A 20724-nucleotide genomic window follows, 5' to 3' on the forward strand; every position below is an offset into this window, starting at 1 on the left:
TAAAAAATAAATCAACATAGTGGACAAGATATATGATTTTATTTACTTGTAACACCAATAGATAAGGATGCACTGTGTAGACAAATAGCCATATACCACTCTACACATAGTATAACAATGTTAAATCTTATCAAATTATTATTATCTGGTTCAAAATCAACACATCATTTAAGTAATTGGATAATAACAATCATCAAAACCATCGTTCACGTTCAGTTTATGATTGATTTGAGCTGATATTTGTTATCTTGATTTTCACTATTTAGGAAAATGATAATGAAATAAGATCGGTTTCATCTGTCTTTCATAATTTATACAGGTTTCGTAAAATCCAAACTTTGTTTAATGTCCAGGTGATTATGACACAGACAAAGCACAGAACAGTTTTGATATCCTTAGATTTTTTGCTTTGCTTCTGTTTCGATACCACTGTTAGGGTTTGGACGATATCCGTTCTTCTCAACAGAGTTCGCAGTCTTCCTTTTTTTGGCTGTATCCTTACTAACTTTATAAACAGCGACACTAGCAGCAATGCCAACGACAGCACCAGTTCCGATTACAATACCGACAATAAGCCCAGTATCGGAACCTTTCGATACAGGATTCTGTTCTGGCTCGCTTTCCTGTAAAGGGAGGTTTCGGTTCGTTATTTCAAAAATACAAAACTTATGTTAATAACAAAATATACCTTAATTAGTTTTTTCTTATGTCCTGTATGTGCTGTATTACTTCATATAAAGTGTTTCTATGCCCAAGAGATCGGAGTGATACGTCTGATACAATTTTGACTAATATCTTTTCAAGAATAAGAGGGAATGCTTTCATAGCTGGCCTGTAAATGTATATTTCTGATGGCAAACCTATCATCCGATATCACATCTGACGAAGCTGGCCATTGACTTTAACTTTCTGACCAACTTGATAATTAAAGGTATCCGTTTAATAACTCAGAATTTATTCATTATCTTTGAAACAAATTTTATATACATCCATATAAAACTTGTAATGCCTTTAATAAATCAGAATATTTAAACATGTTTCTTCTAAACAACAAATTTATCTTTCATTTCAAACAAACTAACGTTACAAAATTTAAATAAATAATAATTAAGGTCAGAAAACAAAGTAAGAATCAATTTCCACTGTGAAAGTCGTGAGCACTCTGCAGCGAACCAACATGGTTTTCCGTGGTCGCATGAGTAAATTAATATTGAAATAAATCAAGAACGAATAGAGAATTGAAATAACGTGTTCAGGTAAAGTTGCAGATGAGTATCAGATCAGCGTAAGAGACAGAATACATACGTTGTCCTGTGTTTCAGTAGGACCTCCGTCAGAATGTAGATCGACTGTATCCTTGTCTGATTCGATCAGGCGTTTAGAAGTTTGACACCAACTTCCGGTAGATGAACTAGCATTGACGTTGAGGGTTTCCTGACAGCATGTGCCACTATAACACATACATAACGTCCAAGCAATTACATATAAAATATTGTACTGATATATACTTAATTATAAATATCATGTTTAAGTTTTTATGTCAATTCTTTCACGATATAAGAGTAAGAAAAAATCCCCGGTTGCAAAAGGTCAAGCGATATACAGAAGGTATCCATACATGAATTGGATCACGGAGGCGATTAAACTGTATGGTTTAATTAAATTATTTTTTGCTCTACCTTATCCCATTCGGAATTGGTATTGAAAGATGCTATTAACTTGTGTTTATGTCGTGGAATCCGATTGCTAACATGATACTTTTTTGTAGACATTTAATTCCCGAGGTTGGTCGTTAACTGCTTTTTAGGTCTGAATTAATTTCATATTGGCTTGGTTCAAATTATACACGGCTTGTCTTTCTGTCTGATTGTAGAGATCGAAGCAGAACATTGAAAGTTATTTTCCTTTTTGTTTTCTTTATGTAACAAAATCCATATGGCGGAAAAATCAATTTTCTAACAAAACCTAATTTTGGCAGTCATAGCGGTTATCAGGTGTGTATTCATTATATTGTCACGATTTATTTTATTCACAAACTCTGTATAACATATTTCTTTCATTATTGGTTTCCAAACAAGGAAACCAGAAAAGCCATAGTCACATATCAGCACACTGATATGAAAGGAAAATAGCTAGGAGATACGAAATATTGCTCGAATGACATACATAGAACAGTACGGTAGCTGGAATTAAACACACATTCCGGTTGGTTTTTAGCCCATTGTGATGTTTTACTGAAATACCTGCATATGTAATTTACTTACATTTTCATGATTTTCACTACCTTCAGATATATGTTGTATTATGTTATAATTTTAAGTAAGTTCACATCATTAAATCTACTACCAAAAAATTTTTAATTCAAATATCTGTGTACTTACCTGGCATGTATACGCTTTTTATCGGTAGAATCGAACGAAAAGGAAATACCGGAGCTGTTGGCGTATGTTGACACATCAAATGAAAAGACAACTGTTGCAGACCACTTGTACAACGAACAGTCACTTCCGGTATCCATCGATATGCACTTCTTAGATATGAAGGATGAACAGACGGACCCGGCAAACTTTATAGTGAAAACAATGTTTGATACCAAATATGAAATGGTACGTAAATGTTAGATTACGAGGTTGCCTACTAAAAAAGTCTCTACACGGCGAAACATCAACAAAAATAGTCACGCCACCAATACTACAATGTAGATAATTTATATAACTGATGAGGGACGAAACAACTGTATGATACCATTTAATTCATAACTGGCTATAAGACGCAACCAACTAAATCTACCACTATACATTATTACTTAGCATTGGTTTGCGTGAGTTGACAATTAACTCGCGTCTACTACCTTGAAAATGAATTATCAAATATAGTATCTTATGATCCGTTCATCTATGAATTGTTTTCAAGCGACAAATATTTGAACCATCAAATGTTCAACAAAATTTAACCTGATAGATTAGAGTGTCTTGCAAGAGTAAAGTATCAAATATGAGCTTAAACTATTTACTCTTTATGTTTTTGTGTTCATACGGAAAATCGTTTCTTTTACATAATTTATGAAATGCTGATTACAATTATGGACTGCATTTAACTGATTTGAGGTCAGTAAATTAAAAATAACATTGAGACTTGACCAATTCTAATTGTCCTCAGTCGCCTCCTTAGTTTTGACGATTAATGACATCATCAACATGTACGCGTTTTAGGTGGCTAAAAAATTGTTTTGCAGGAAATTGGATTCTTGTGCTATATAAAATACCAAATTTAATTCTAAATGAGTTGTGGACGATGTAATGTACTTATGATTAAGCTCTGTGATTATAAGCTACATACCATGGATGTAGTGGTACTGGATTGAAGAACAGCAGTAGTTCCAGATATTTTCACGCTCACAGTGTAGGTTCTACAATTGTATTATATTCCATTATTATTATTATTTGCAATTACGAAAAGTATATTATTTATAGAACGGAAATGGACTTCATGTCACTTAAGTAAATATCATTGTTTTTAAAACAAGATATAACCGCTTGATAAATAGGCATATAAATGTAAAAAAACATGAAAACAAAGGTTTCATCATATCTCTTCTTAAGATATTATGTTTCATACTTTCGAGATGTATTTTAACAGTTCCTGCCGTTTGGTTCTAATTCTAATATGGAATGTACCAAAATACTACCGATTTTGTCAGAAAAACCAAACAACTCGTTGATATTAATATTTTCTGTTTTTGCATAAGCATTAATAATTTGTTGTCAGCAAGGACTGATGACCTTACTGTGTTCGGTGCGACAGAACTATAAACTGCCAGAAAATGGCCCAATGATCTGTTTTCACTGCCTACAATGGTCATAGCTGTTACGAACACATATACACCTTCAGAACCAAAACATTGTCATGTGCAGTTATTGTTTTCATTCTTATTCAATTACCATTACGTCTTACCTTTTTCTCTTAACCTATGAAGGCAAGCTTTGGCTGGATATATTCACATTACATGTATTAACTTTGACGCAGTTGTTTATTAGGATTTGCCTTCCAAGATTGGCTTATTTTTAAATGAATCTTCTGTACAGTTGTTTTTATTTGGTTAATAATTTCTCCAGATAATGAACCAGGCTTACTGGCAGCGAGTTACAATTACTTTTACACAATACAAATATGGTTGTGGAGTGTATTAAAGAAAAAAGATAATCAAATCACGTGGCATACGAGAGATGATTGCACTATTGAAAATTTCTGTGTGGTATAATGCTGCTTCATTTTGAGGTAACTTAACCCACAGAACGAGACCGTAACTTTGGCTACACTTCCCGAAGAAATGATGATCTTTTCGTCAAGTATTTTGCCAGTTTTTAACCGCTAGACATATGATTTATTGAGTTTATTTAAGGTGCAAGGCTTAAAATGTCTTTTTGATTTTGTTAGACATAAAGAAGAGGAATAAGGAACCTTTGCCCTTGTTAATGCGATGTTTCTTATTATTGCTCTTTGTTTATATGTCATCATTGTTTCTTTGTATATGTGAATGTTATTAACGGAGTGACTATTTATTTTTGTACATTATTTTCAGTGAAACATTATTAATAACTGTCCATAGACTACTTACATTAATTCCAATTTAACACGACCCATTATCTGGAAGTGTCCTGTTGCCGATTTTCCTGGCCGCAAGTTGTGCTGTCGATATGTTGGATGTAGAACCCTACCCTTGTCGTCGGTGATACTAACGGTGTAGGTCTGAGTAGAACCACCAAAGTTACTTACTTTATATGTTATATTCTGCGGTGTACCGACCTCAAGATTTCCTGTAAGAAAAAAGACGTTTCATTTTCAAAGACGTTCATTTCTATTTTGTTTAAAAACAAATATATTTGTGTTAAGGTTTCAATCAGTATTATTGTTACACCATCAAATAGTGCTAGTTTCAATATTTTCCGTAATTTTTTGTTGTTGAAAATATCATTTGTTTATTTACGAAGGAAATTTTATATAGTTATTACAGTGTTCAGGTATTGACTCTGCCTCACAGAAAAAAGATATAAGGGTGACTAACGAAGACGTATACAAGTTCTTATTATTTATGAGAACATTTCATAACAAATATTCAAAAAATATCTTTAACAAAAAAAGTGATCAATTTGGTGGCTGATTTGCTAAAACATCACCTAATATTGGCTGTACGAATAACTCCACGCTTACTGGTGTGAAGAGTTTTCGAGACATTCTTTTGAATGCGAAACCATTTTGGTCAACACCACTCAGCTGCACGTAGAAATTCTGAAAGAGACGACCGATTTACCCGTTCAGTTATCTCAAAACGTTGTATTCGTTTCGGTTATCAACATATTAAAAAAGTGTACTTTGATCACTTCTATTAGAACATGTTTAAATTAGTTAAATGACAGAACGTCTATGCAGTGGCTGTTTAAAAAATCGACTTAAACCTGGATAACTATTTTAGTGTAACGTTCACCAACATGTTGTAACTGGTACTGATACTATTGTTACTAAAAGACAATAACTTGGCTGAAGCAATAACTCGTTTCTCGGGTAAAGTATGTAACTTCAGTATCACGTGACCTGTTATGTATATAACATATATCGACGTATCCCTACGGAATGTGCTTCAAGCATGTATTGGCCAGCTAATGTTAGAGCATCAGCGCAGTTTTACTGTCATAAAAAAATCCGTGTAGGGTATTCTAAGTAATTGTCGATCTGTCCGTAAACGAGTGTGGACGCAATTAAACCACAATGACTTTGTCCTTAGGCGAACAAAAAGAAGTCTATGGATTCGCTTAACAGATGAGGAACTTTGTACTACCAGACGAGGAGAAAATAAAAGACAATCAATCGCAGAGCGTCGCTGTCTCTGAATATTCTGGTCTTAAAAAAGAATATGTTGAAATATGCACAATTTAAAATATGATGTCCAGGAATACTCGCTCCGTTTGCTCTTACCTTAGAAGGAATCACAACTGTCGTATAGCCTGTTGCTTTCGAAGAACTGAATATAAAACGCATAACCCGGCTGAGAATAAGGTCTCCCTGCTCGTCTATGATGTGCAGTGTGAAAGATGTCGACTTCAAGTTCATATTATAAGCTAGAACTTCCAGGATGTAGGATTTACCTGTGTATTACAAGTATGCAACTGTTTTAAACACGATAACTAACATTTAAGATAGCATTTGATGAAAACGGCTTAAACATGCCTGTTATAAGAACGCCAAAGTACACGTTACCATTTCGTTTCCCTTTCTCCAGTGACTTGTAGTTAAATATGAGTACGAGACAGAACTGTTTTATGTTGGTCAAAAGGAATAACTCCCTTTTGATAAATGTCACGCCACGTTTCCAACGCGAACATATATCCAAAGTTGGACGTTCTAATGACAAGAAGTGTATGAAAGAAAAGATTCCGAATAAATTTGCGGAAAACGAACAGAATGACAGGCACACGCAAAACTTAATTCCTCTTGCGGACCAGTGCGGAACTAACAATCACATTTGTTTAATATATTGTGTAAAATCTGAGTTTGAGTCAAGTTCGAGTTCATTCAAACTTTTCATTAAAAAAAAAACCTAATTAAAAAGTAGTGTATAAAGCTTGAGTTTAATCGATACAGTTAAACTGGCGCTATACGTACTTTGATGTTTGAATTTTTTAACTTAACCAAAGCCGACACTCCCCAAGAAACAGTTATTAACTTTACAATTCGATCGGTTCAAATACAACTTGCAATTTGGCCCAATGTCCTATTCACAGTAAGTAATCGTTTTCTTCTCACCACAACAAGAGGCTATAATCAATCACATGTTCTTATGCTTACAAAAACGCTCTGACCATGACCCAGGACCTATAGTTTTTTTTCAAAATATGAAAAAGTATTCACTTAATTGAAATTGGGTAAAAGTTAAGCATCTGAATAAAATCTGTTGGTTTCCTTCATCCAAGCATGCTATGATGTCAATATCAGCCCCTTTTGATCTTTATCAAAGGATCTTAATACATTTTACCCAAGTTAGAATGAGCGTTGGTCAATTTCAATGACTTCAACAAAAAAAGTGGAATAGCTGTTTTTGATCAGATGTCAAATTACGACTTAAAACAATTGATTTTGTGGCCTTGAAAGTAGGTCAGGGTTTTCAGTAAATAATTTCCGTAGCCCTTTCTCTCAACACGCTACAATATTAGTACCCTGGGTTTAGTGGTGGTTGGGAAGAAGTCGTTTAAGGGAAAACATTTATCTGACGGACGAACGACGGATACCACGCCACGGTATAAGTTCACTTGCCGTTCACGCAGGTAAGGTAAATGCAATTCCAAGCGTAGTGTTAAGTTTGAGTTTGAACGGTCCTAAATAACTCAATTTATTGTTCGAAAATGATCTATGGACAGACTGGATGATTAATGGACGGCGGTATTACATTTTCCTCCTATTTTCAGTCGGATGTGATAATAAACCTGTAATAACGTGATCCATGTAGTTATATGACATACCCATAACTGGATTACTGTCCAAAACATAAGATATTCCAGATCTGTCCGTTTCTTTGAGTTGGCTGTCGATATCAAAATAGGTGGAGGCTGTTACATTAACGTTCCATGCAGAATCCCCGAATCGAGTCAATTTCCAAATACCAGCAGATGGTCTCTACAGATAAAACAGTAACAGAGTGTGCATGAATGTACATGACAAAGAAGTCTAAGGAACTTATCGTTCTCCTGAGGTATGCTTCATTTATCATAGAAATGAACTGGTGAGCAAATTAAGATAGCTTGATGCAATCCAGTGTAAAGTATGCACAACATCAAATGCCTTCCCATTTTGAAAATTGTAAGATAAAGATTTAGCGATAACAATAAACAACTAAATCCATTATGCTTAAAATATATTTATCCTGTATAAACTTTTGTCAAATGTACACCTTCCTATGGAGAATTGTCAGACTTGGAGTCATAAAGTCACAGTTACGGAAAAAACATTAAGACTCTTCCATCTATGAAATGTGTTTGATTCTTCAATAGTCTGGGTTTCTGAAGATATTTGTGAAATTAAGCATTTGACCGATTCTGCTCCTGCCACTCATTCTTGATGTTACAGAGCATATAATTCACAATTGTGGTAAACCTTTACCATGAAAAGTTTCTGCAAAAGTTGTTTGTATGTGAAAATATCACTCGTTCATACCTGAACTGACATGGTAATTTTATGGCTGGAATAGTACTGGGTAGCACCCTTACTTGGGAAGCGTTGGGCTGTTCCTAATGTTTGAAATAGAAAATAATGACGCTACATGAACACATTGAGAATTAAAATAAGAAAGTCGTACATACATATATTCCTTTATCTGCTCGTGTCGACAGGCAATCTTGATATGAATTACAAGGTAGACACAGCATCAATTTGCTTGCATCACGAAGAAGCAAACGCCTAAATAATAACATTTATCTACATGATCCATGAAGTCAAAAACGAAATATTGCATACAGAATATTGAAAGATGAAGAAAATGTTACCAACATTTTGGAAGATGAAGATAATGAATACAACGTATTAATGATTAAGACATTGCATACAACATCCTGTCCTGAAAGGTACGTTATCATTTCCTAGGTGATTTATCAAGCTTGAAATTTCATAAACCTAATACTATAAAATATGAAAGACATTATCGGATGACGAGAGATCGTCTATATTATTGACGTTCAATAGAAGAATGTGAAAAATACAACGCAAAAAAAGATTATACCATTTGGGTCTGACAAAAAAGCCTCCGTTAGACTGTTCGGTCCAGAGATGGCGATAACAAGAACAGCTGCAGCACAATCAACTGTAATATCCATCGTGTCGTTTTCAGAGCTTTTTTGGACAAAGTAATCAATTATTGCTTCTGAGGAGGGAAAATCTTTCTGAAAGATAATGTAACTCAATATGTAGATTTTATATGAGACGTACTGTATGTAACTGTTAGGCCTGGACGTGGATCATCATTGGAAAACCTTGCTGTTTCTTTTCCTAACTAGGATACACCATCATGTAGTGTGTGTAAAAGAACATTGAACATAATCTTTATCTTGCAAATGTTCTGGAACATGCAATCAGCTTATAATAACCGTCCGTGTTGGCCTGCATAGAAGTAGGCTAGGGGACTTGCTGTTGAATAAAGAAGTAGGAGTATTCAGGGACAGTCCGCCTTGGGAATCGTACATCCGACCGTTGGACGAAAGGCGAATGCGTTATCACCGCGCCATCCGACAATCCTAAGCGAATTGCATACTTGAATTAAAAAAACCTGAGGCTTGAATGAATATAAAGATTGCATTACTTGGTATAGATGCAATGTACTGACAGTGACATTGTTGTATGTGACATTTGTGTGAAGATTTATGCATGGAGTAATGACATTGGAATCGAGACTCGTATGTCGTGAACGATATCGGTAACACTATGTGCTCAATTTTAAGGGTTGCGAAAAGGCTTACCTCGAGGGCATGGTCAAGTACTGATGTAACCTCACTATGATCCACATGATAAACGTTTCCTCCTGTACTTGCAACGAGTGCCTCAAAAGCCGAGTTATATCTCTTTTGCCATGAATGGGTATCTTAAACATATATATGAAGATTGGTAATTAATTGGTGTGAATTTCTAATTTGATAAGTGAATAGTTTATTGGCTGGACTATGTGTCCTTGTAACAGCTAAGTAGATACACAGGGATGATGTGGGTACTGACAAAAGATTTTCATGGCGCTGTAACACTGAAATGGCATTAACCGGACAATGTAGCGTGCCACCATAACCGGGTCATATTATTCAATATTCACTGAAAAGCAGTAATCGTGAAGTCCTTTTTATGCCTTTGGTTTGTCACGAATTTGAGAGGGTTTTTGTTTAACATAATTAGTAAATTTAATAAGTTTGATAACATTTTTACAGTCACATTATTGTGACAGGAAGTACTATTCTAGACTATCATCTTAAAATCTAGCATGTTAATGTAATTACACATTTGTTGGTGGTGATTTGTTTTATTTGTTGATGAGGACACATTTGAATTCGAGAATAGTTGTTGTTTGTTGTAGATTATTTATATTCACATCAGCAACAGGTAAATCGACACTGGGAACACTTTAATGTCACTTAAATGTCATCACAGATCCCATTGTAAGTGTAACAAAAAGTTGATAATTTTCTGGTGTTATTCAGTTGTTCAGCTCCAAAATGGACACATGACAAGAAATCGAAGGTTTGTTCTCGTGTGCTTGCCAGTGGTTTACTGGAAGGTATTTGCATTTTAAATTCAATTAATTAATTACACGTATTTCATCTGTACTACAGTCCACCTTACAGAAAAAAATTATATAGGAGTTCTTTATCGGACATATAAGATCGCATATACTGTACTGGGACAAAATGAAAGTTGATAATGGAGTATTTTGTGATTGTTGTCTACTGGAGACAGTTTACGTAGTCGCGCTTGACACAACGACACCTGAATCGTTAGCTAGAATTGTATGTGTCATAATTAAGTATTCAGTATCAAATGGTCTTTCATGGTCAAATTAAAACAGATAGATATTTTATATGTATTAGGTAGACATTGCACGAGTTGAGACTGACAATAGGCTAAAGTGTGATTCTTTCCAAAGACAATGCGACTAATGATGCAATTTATTTTCAAAAAATAATGATGCAATGATAACCATGTTAAAGCCATTCTCGATTCACCTTCAAGTAAGACTCAGTGAGCGACTTTACACCAATTACACAAGGAGAACCGAGATAATCTTTGATGAATATTGCAAAATAAATTCAATTTTCACTGAACTGTGTCTAGCATAATCAGAATTTGTCTGCCCGTTGTCAGAATATATAATGAAGAGTCATTTAAAAAATATAGTATTTTGCATTTATCTTTAAAAATGAGTATATCTATAAGTTTCATTTCTTTCTTTCTATAATTTGATGTATACGAAAATATCGAAACCTAACTAAATGACATGCACGTAACAAAAACACAGAATCAACCAAATCAAACCGGAAGCACGACCGGCAAAAACGTTTTGATTTTGGTATTCAGAGTCTGTCATAAAAAGGAAGATTATCAATCAGGATTTTGGACAGTTGTTTTGTGTCCACGTCCAGTTACGACATTTATGTGTAATGACGCTATATAACCACAGTTTCGAGGCCCCAAACAACTGTTGACGTCATCACATAATCATAGTTGTGGACATAACATGAAAACATACATATATACCATTATAAATGTTTGCATTACTGCTGTCTTACCTCGTCGGCGTCGCCCACATGAACTAGTCAGAATAAATGTAATTTTGATATGCTTTGCATTCGCCGCATGTTGTACAGTGTCAAATAGATACTCATCTTTGGCATCGGCGTCGGTGGCGACGTAGATGGTGGAATGTGGAATACAAGCGGCAATAGCTGCAAATTTAATTACTTTCTATGTTAAAAGAATGTGGACGAAATGTGTACATATTTTCTCGCCGAAGCGCAAAGGTAGAGATGCCTCAAACACAGGCTTGCAGAGGCAAATGGAAAAACATTCTTATTGCTGTAGTTTCATATCTATTTTTAATCACTCAATACGATGTATGAAGATCGTGATCGTAAGGCCATATTTAGTTTAGAAAATAATGGTGCTGTTGGAATATTGTTTTAAATTGTTTTAGTTTGTGTTTGATACCGTGCAGCTGGTTAACTTTTAATATTTCGTTTCTTATTAAGTTATCGTTCCGTCGTTGAAGATCAGGAAGTCGGATAGTTTAACAATTCCTCCATTAAAATCAGCAATTTAAATCATCGTTATGCATTCTTTTGGTGAAAACAAAGAAACCAGATATTGGTGAGGCAAAAATGCTTTATGATATTTGATGATGATTTCAAAAAAAATAGTGAAATGTCATTGAGAGAGGAAATCATTTCAGTTCAGAAATTTGATTTGATCACTAGGGACTTAAGGACAAGTATTGCAATATTTTGCTTCAAAGGCTACTTCTTGGTAATGCTTTAATAGATTTCAACCAGATTTGGTCTGAAACATCATCGAGAGTGGGGAATTATGTCCGATCTTCCGAAAGCTGATTCGACTTGTAGGGACTTCGGGTCAGGGCCTCAAAAGGGGAAATTTGACAAGATTTTGCTTCCAAATGCTACTCTTTCTTAATGCGTGAATGGATTTCAACTAAAATTAGACAAAAACATCACCCCTCGTGAATAGGACTGGCCTTAATCTGTTTCAAAGGTCACAGGGATCAAATATGTTAAAATCATTAAATGACTTCTTCTCAATAACCTACCGCAGGGCTGCCAATTTTGTTCATATAATGGCTTTAACTTACGTTCTAGGTCATATGTATCCAATATATTAAAATGTTAAAATAATTTCTTCTCAATAACTGTAAGGTCAAGGGTATTGATAATAGGCTCGTGACCTGTATTTTTTTTCAACAAGCAATACGTGCGGAGTAATGGCAATGATGTAGTGCATGTAAAACGAATATAATTTTAAGTTTGCACAAAAATGTCTTGACGAACCAATCAATTTTTCACATTAGCTGAGGAGTAATTGTACAATTTATTTAGGCCTTTTTTGCCTCTTTTATATATAGGTCTTTATAGTCAGATGACCGTTAAGGCAAATGGGCCTGTCGTTAAACATACCAGCTTGTATTCCAGACATGGCATATTCTGGACAGTCACCTCCTCCATACACTCTCAGTGCGTCTATCCACTGTATCATCTCATTTCCGTCAGTTGTCGTGTTGACTGTGGTGAGGTTTGCTAATGAAAATAATTTGAGAATGCGTGCAGGGGAACGTTGAAATGTGATAAATGTTTTATAAGGTTATTGTAATTTTTGGTTGAATGACTTCAAAAACTTCATTCGAATGCCGATATAGATCCAAGAATCCGCCGACATCATATTTGATGTCTGCAACATTTCCTTTTCTCTCTCATTGTTTGTATTGATATTCATATTTCCTGTGTTTTTACCCTTAATGATTTAACTGTCAGCGGACCATAAAAATAAGAAGCCTAAAAGCCACTACGACCAACTGATAATTTCAGAAGATACCAGAGAAAAAGGTACAAATAGTAGTATATAAAACGTGCTGTCCTGTCAACACGTAAATGTTATGTATCCATGGTAATAACATAAAAAAGACTACACCTATATTCATTTCGTTTTCAAAGATTTATATGTATGATGTCAGGAGACCAACATATTTGGAAAAGTGTGGTCGATTTTCATTATTTATTTTGGATAAAAACTGATAAATCCACACTTGATTCAGTCATGATTCTTCATATTAAAAATTGATACGATATCAAATATATAAAAATGTATGTATGTGCTAAATGCTTAACTGTTATGGTCACTTGATTAAATGACACTTACCAGGGTCATTGAACGTCGCTAAGACATAGTTTTGAGGTTCATTTTCGGTCCCAATCACTGCAGAGACTGTTTTAATTAACGACTTCTTCACACTGCTGATGTCATCTGACATTGATCCAGTGACATCAACGACGAAACCCATTGAAACATTCTGCTTTGCCTTCTTCAGTTGAAATATATATTCAATGGTCTGGTTTTCAATACCCCTCAGTAATCCAGTCGCTTGCAATTAAAACGTATATCTTCATGACAAGAATGTATATTGTAGGCATATGTTACACATTCAACATTCATCGTTATGAAAAGCGCAGTAGTAGAAGACAAAAAATAATTTCAAATCATATCTTAACATGAAGCCAGTTCTTCATAGACGCAACCACGCTTTGTCCGTCCCTAAATCTTGACATTTTCACAAACTCCGTCATACAAACAAGCGCGCGCAACACATACATTGACTTCGCATACAGTGGGAAGTCGTCCATAAATGGTCATGGATGTTGATAGGATGTTAAAAAACAAACCTCCAACAACAATGCTATCATCAAAGCACTGTATTGAGTACATGTTGTGATCTTATAAGATAAGCAGTATAGTGTATCATAATATACAATCCTTTGTACGATTTTCTACTCATAAGTTAGTAACATGTCATGGTCTTCTAAGTTATAGTATCTGTATCTATCACAATGCATTATTCATGTATATAATAGGGATTAGCATGTAACTGGTTTTTGTCATTGGGGAGAAGGGGGTTGTGGATGAAATGTATTTCTACATACATTACGGTAAAATATAGGTAAATTTGATGGAAGTTATATGAGCAAACTATACGACTCTGAAAGGAATACCATACAACTTCAATGTTTTATCACATTTATATTGCCTTCAAGACAGATGCCCTCGTTTTACTGTTTGGCATTGATCCGAACGAGTTTGAATTTTTAATCAGTGTTAGTTACTTTGTATTTACTTCCTGCATTATTCGACTAAAAATCCGATGTGACTGTAATGATAAATCATGTACATTGACAGAGCGGTAATATCAAACTGGCATCAATGTTTGAGAGAAAGCACACGTAAAAGTTTCCGTTCCATTAAATTAAATAATAAACTTATTCATTTACATATAACGTCTGATGTTTATATTTGGAAGCCATTTAATATATGTAGATATTGGGCCATACTTGCGTCCATGAAGAATGCTTCCGTTGCTTCAATGGCTGTTTCTCCTGAAATGTTGTGTAGATGAGCATGTGGAGACCAATTCCAATCCGGTGTCTCTTTGTTTATTCCCCCAATGGCTGCAGTATCCCTACCGAAGTCATTCACACCACCATGACTGCATTTACCCTCAGTAGCACGTGGATCAGCTTGTCACCGTATATAAAGTGTTGATCTTGTTGTTAGATATGTGATACAATGCGACATTGAGTGAATGTATAATTCTTCTCGGAATAAAATAAAACAAATGAATGTGCGCTAATTGATAACATTATGAATATAAAGTATAATATCAGTTTTCAATTGCTGTATCTTTATAATATAGTGAAACTTGACGTCAAGCAACTTGAAAGCATGTGCCGTTTTATTCCAACTTATATATTATCACACTGTCACATTGTTATAGAACATTTCACTCACCATTAGGTTTCGGGTAGTACAGCTGACCAGATAGGTATCCACTGGTCAAACGATCGTGGACAAGAAGGTTATTCTTGCATGCACTAAACGATCAAATGAAAGGAAATGGTTTAAATATATTAGCAGGGATTCACAAGCCCTCGTAATAAGCTTTTCATTCTCATTCACTATTAATGTAGGCCTAAAAAAGCTCAGCTCTTATTTTTCACCCTGTTATGAGTAGAGCGATGTACAGAAGGCTAATGTAAGCCTAGGAAAGGTGTTGTCTTATATGGCGAGAAAGATGGATTTTTAATACAATTCAGATAAATTTATAGAGAAGGAATTGATCTTGAAATCTAGCTATTGATTTGGATGTTTAAGAACATTTCATACACAAATGAGTCAATATTTCACGGATTATATTTTCCCGTTAATGAACTACAAAAAAATTAAACAACAACAAAATATCATCCCGGCGAACATAACCGTCTATACGGTTACTGGATTTTTGTGTTAACCAAACATTTGCTTATGGGAATGGAATTTATCGGTGAAAGCACTTCAAGACGATTGAATATTTTCAAACGATAAGAACTCTTGTGAATCACTTAAAGTAAAAAAATCGTGACAGTAAAAGCGCAAAATGATCATGGTTCTCAGTGCAATGCCAGCAGATTTCACAAAAGCTTTTTGGCAATCTAAGATATGAACAAATCTTACTTAGGGACGCTATAATCACAGTTCTGGCAGGTAACAGTTCCAGACGCTGCAACATTCATAGTGAGAGGAGCGAGGGTTCCTGTGAAAATGAAAAGTTATTGTTAATAGTCAAAATATTAAGGAATACGAATAAACTTATAAAATAATATGATTTATTATTTCTGAATAATTGGAAAACCTTTTTTGCTTTTTGCTAATGTTATACATTAATACTATATCAAAAAACTTGCCTTTAGCTTTCGTATTGCATTTTGCTGGGTTCCTGGGCATATGAGAATACCAGGCAACGAAAAAGCAGATCGTGTCGCAAAGGAAGCTTTATTGCTACGACATGTTGTTTTTCAACTTCATTTTACCGATATAAAACCATTTATTAAACAAATTGTAAAAGGTCAGTGGCAGGAGGAATGGAATACATATACCAATAATAAAATGCACTCCAGAAATCCTATCATCGGTGAATGGTCTCCAGGCTATAGACAACCACCGAGACGAAGGTGTCCTTGCCTGTCTTCGGTTGGGCCAAACATACTTTACGCTTTCATATATGTTGAAAGGCTAAGATAATCCTCGGTGCATATGATGTGATAAACCATTCACAGTTAAGCACTTTTTAATGGACTGCATTAACCTTCTGTCTACTCGAGAATTTTTTATCGTAACGTTACAAGTCTATAAATCATTTTCGAATCTGTTGTGATTGATACAATTCTAGGTTATCTGAAAGATTTTGGCCTGTATTAATGACTATGACATACCATTTTAATATTTTGTGATAATATAACCATTTATGATTTTTAGCATTTATCTTTTACCTTTTAGGTTGTTAAATGTTTTTTTTTCCTTTTTGGATCGGGGTGTGTTTTACCGGTTGTTTGTCCTATTGACCTTTTATGTGTCGACGGTCGTTAAAATTGTAATAATACTAATAATAATAATTGTTACTAATGTTAAACATTCTGCGTCATGGCCTAGACAGGACGAAGTCCATATGCCTGGTCCTTGCTGTTATTTAAGCGGATATGTCGGATTATCCCATTTTCAGTATATTGTGACCGATTGGAATGCCATGCTTATGTATTCAGGTTCTGACATTGAACGAAATGCAATGTTAAAGTTATATTTTCAATGACACTTGACATAATAAATATCAGTTTGTTACGACGAAAAAAAAAAACAAAACAAGTCTCGTCATCTCCATTAAACAAATATATCACAAATTATGTGATTGCATATTCTTAATAAACTAATTTACCATTTCTGTTTAAAATTTAAAATTTTTATTAAGTAAACATCAAACATTCAAAAATACTACTGTGCAAGCTGCCATTTTCGTTCCGGGTCATGCAAGTACATTGTAGACCTTATTTGATTATTTTCTTATTACCGATAAACTTAATTTAACATTAATAATAACATAGACTTGGAGCCAATTATGACAAGGCAATCCACATTGACCACTTAATTATGCATAAATGTAATAACTCACGACATGTAAAGACCTTCGTTTTTGGAAAGATATGCACGTGGAACAAAATATCCATTTTAAAAAAATAATATCTGGTTGAATATCTTACCAAATTTCAGAAAGGACTCTCCACCATTCACCATCATCTCTATCCAATTTGTGTTGCTGTAGAAGGACTGTATGATCATCAAACACTTCCCCACTTTATCTATCAAAAGGTCTATCGATCCATTGGCTAATGTTCCATTTGACAGGATGGAAGCAATCTCTAATCTTGTCGTTTTCACGAGACTGTCAGCTAGTTAGTTAAAACATCGTGAACTCTCAAGCATGGAAAAATAGTTTGCCAAACAGGTAGAACATATGCGAGTTACTTGATAAATATGTATATCTTGAATAAATGATTGGTCAGAGGAACACCATAGGTACATATAAATGACCTCAACGACAGATTATAAAACTGGATTTTGAACTGCCAAATACATAAATTGTAAAGGTAAAAGGTATGTTCTGGACAAACACTACATTTGCTACGTTTTTTCTACATGAAATTTATTATTGTTGGAACTCTTTCCTATGTTTTTGAACCTGGCAAATTAACGCTCATCAAAACGTCAATATTTCTTAAATTTAATTTCTTAATACGTAATTCTTCTATCGATGAAATTGTGATGATTACGTTGACAAACACATTGAAAATACACTTTTTGCATCAATCAGTTTACACTAACCTTCGCGTATTCGTTCAGAGTTTACAGTGTAATCTGGGTTATTGCGGTACAATCGGTACACCTTCACTACGGCGTCTGCGAACTTCTGGCGTCTATCCAGGTATATCTGGTAGCCATGCGTATCTGATACATGAAATAATTATTATATCAGTAAATTTAAGATTTAAACTAGATTTTCAATTCTATATATGTAATGTGCCTTCGAAGATCGTTCTGTGGAGATTACTCGAAACATTTGAGACGAATTTCACTGAAATGAGTTAGAATTAAGGAAAAAATAATTTCTTTGAATAATTGATAAATTTATGTGGAACAAATAAGAAATGTTATGTCAGTTATCTTGGCCTTATATGGAACTTATATATGCTGACGTAAAAATTCGATCTAAGCATGTGAAACGTTATTTCGTTTTAGTGTCCTTACGTCACATCATTAAACAATTCATTCATATGTGATAATATTATAGGTTCACTGAAAACCAGGTCAATTTTTCGATAACACTTTAAAACGAAAGACATACCCATCTTGACGGCGGTCTCCTAACAATAAATTTTAGAAATTTCAAATATTAACCCGATAACTTATTGGCATCGATTCAATAAAAATAAGTCCCGACTTTGCTTTGTTTTGCTTTACTATCATGTAAGAAAAAATGAGATCATATCTTGGGCACATTTAATTTTATGTATTTAATATGGAAAGCTCTATAACAAAAGGAAGATATATCAATACCGGCACATCCAACATTTTCATGTTTGAAAAGACATACAGATTCCATAGATTGATTTTCAAATATTACAAATACGTTATCACCATTGTTCTACATATATGATTATTAAATTATAGAAATAGATACTTTGCAATGTTTTGTTTGATGTGTCATAATAGTCTTTACACACTTTCCATAAAATATAACATGCAACTATGGTTACCAATACTGTTGAAGTAAAACGTTGCAAATCTAACTAACCTACTCATTTATCAGGTTTTCATCAACAAGTGGTCCATATAACTGGCCTAAACTACGTTTCCCGTATGTTAAGCATAAATCTCCGAGGTTAACCGTAATCTATATTACACATTTATTTCAATTAATTACTGATAAGATTCGGATTATTTACATGTACTTAAAATTTTCGGATGTATTCAATTTACGAAATTTATATAATCATATTACTAGTGCACTTTATCACTAGATTTTGACATTTAATTTGATATTTTTTCTTCCCTCTTTCGCCTCCTATATTTAAAACTATCAGTCTTTAACATCACCGACAAATCGTAGACGGACTTAACAGGTGTATAATGCAGTTTTTTTCATTATTTTTTGTACAGAATATTTTATTCTTTTGCATTGAAAGGTGATAGTCACTTGTGTATGATATATACAATATCCAGGAAAAACGGGAGCAAATAAATTTATTCAATTATCAACGAATAATAGCATTTCACTTACCAGATCCAAAGAAAAGATCTTTGACAATATCACTAGCACCGAGATTTGTCATCGAAGTGTTGAGCTGTCCAGAAGATGTTAAGAAGTCCACAGCTGCTTTGTCCACACCCTTCGCTGTAATTGACTCGTGTGTAAACGTAGACGGGTCATCTCCCTGACCAAGGGTCGGCTTAAATGCATCAGTTCCCGCAATCAAGAATGACCAAAGGCATAATAAAGAAATCATGGCCTTGGATTGTTTCCTTTTTTCCATATTTTATGTTAAGATAGTCTAACGATGTAAATTTCGTCAGCTTTGAATATCACATCATCTGGTTTGTTATGTATACCACCGCTTATGAAGATTTTGTTCGTAAGCAAATGATTTGTGCCTTGGGTTGGAGTGAATTCAACACATCGATCCTCATGGACAGTTTGTTTCTAGGTTATAACGGAGATAACGACCATGGCCTAAGAAACAGACGTATTTACTTCCTTTTTTCATTGATTGGCCAAAACATGTCATTACGTGTTCTTGACAAGAAAGGTCAAATGATAACACATGTCCGCCACCGTGTTACCACTGGGATATATAAATATATAAATAATTATCTTATCTCTGTAGTTGAGGTCTGAAAGGATACTGTACAATAAACAGCTATGCGTAAGTTGCCGTCTATAACTTGCCCTAGTACCGACTCTACAACATCCTATTGTGGTGATTTAATGTCTGATTTTAATTATTTGACCATTGTTCTATGTTTTACATCACTTATATGTTGATTTACGACATACCATAAAATCCATCAATAAAAGAATATATTCTGCTGTTTACCTGATCTGCTCGTAGAGAGATCGAATTGAGAATAGTTGAGGTAAATGTTGCGCTGAAATCAAACAATCTTCCAATGAGAAATATGTAATGAACTGATAACAAAAGTACAACTGGGCGAACAACATACGCCCCTTCCCATGTCAAAGATTTATACATGAATGTATCGAGTTGAATACGAGTGAAGGATTGATGGGCTGAAAACTATGTAGCGATGTGGATATATACCATATTGTAATACATCCAGTCAATTTTGAGACGTGAATGAAAAGACAACATCAACAAAGGAAAAATACCGACATATAAGTGACAAAATCATATCCCAACCTCAAATTATTAAAATTTTGTTGAAATATGAAACAAAAAAAATATTTATAGAGGGATTCCTGAAAAAGAACAAGACGAATAAGACAATGTCTTCCGGAAGAGAGAACGTTTGTACAAAAGACACACAAGTGAATAACACATT

The 20724-nt window shown here is 34.3% G+C and overlaps 1 protein-coding gene across 1 annotated transcript; it reads right to left on the bottom strand.

Moving 5' to 3' along the window:
* Positions 1–395: 395 nt before the first annotated feature.
* On the bottom strand, positions 396–19697 carry LOC132558890 (von Willebrand factor A domain-containing protein 7-like). Its single transcript, XM_060223508.1, has 20 exons — positions 19445–19697; positions 17989–18111; positions 17367–17555; positions 15790–15868; positions 15088–15170; positions 14631–14816; positions 13447–13668; positions 12708–12827; positions 11313–11468; positions 9501–9622; positions 8768–8927; positions 8206–8279; positions 7515–7668; positions 5974–6143; positions 5178–5289; positions 4619–4817; positions 3340–3409; positions 2382–2566; positions 1306–1450; positions 396–623 (listed from the first exon to the last, which is right to left on the bottom strand). The coding sequence occupies exons 1-20, from the start codon at positions 19695–19697 to the stop codon at positions 396–398; spliced, it is 3030 nt and encodes a 1009-aa protein (XP_060079491.1).
* Between the last annotated feature and the right edge of the window lie 1027 nt (positions 19698–20724).

This window comes from Ylistrum balloti, unplaced genomic scaffold (assembly GCF_031769215.1).
Source record: "Ylistrum balloti isolate Yb309-2 unplaced genomic scaffold, AGI_CSIRO_Ybal_v1 Utg370838, whole genome shotgun sequence".
Classification (NCBI taxonomy): Eukaryota; Metazoa; Mollusca; class Bivalvia; order Pectinida; family Pectinidae; genus Ylistrum; species Ylistrum balloti.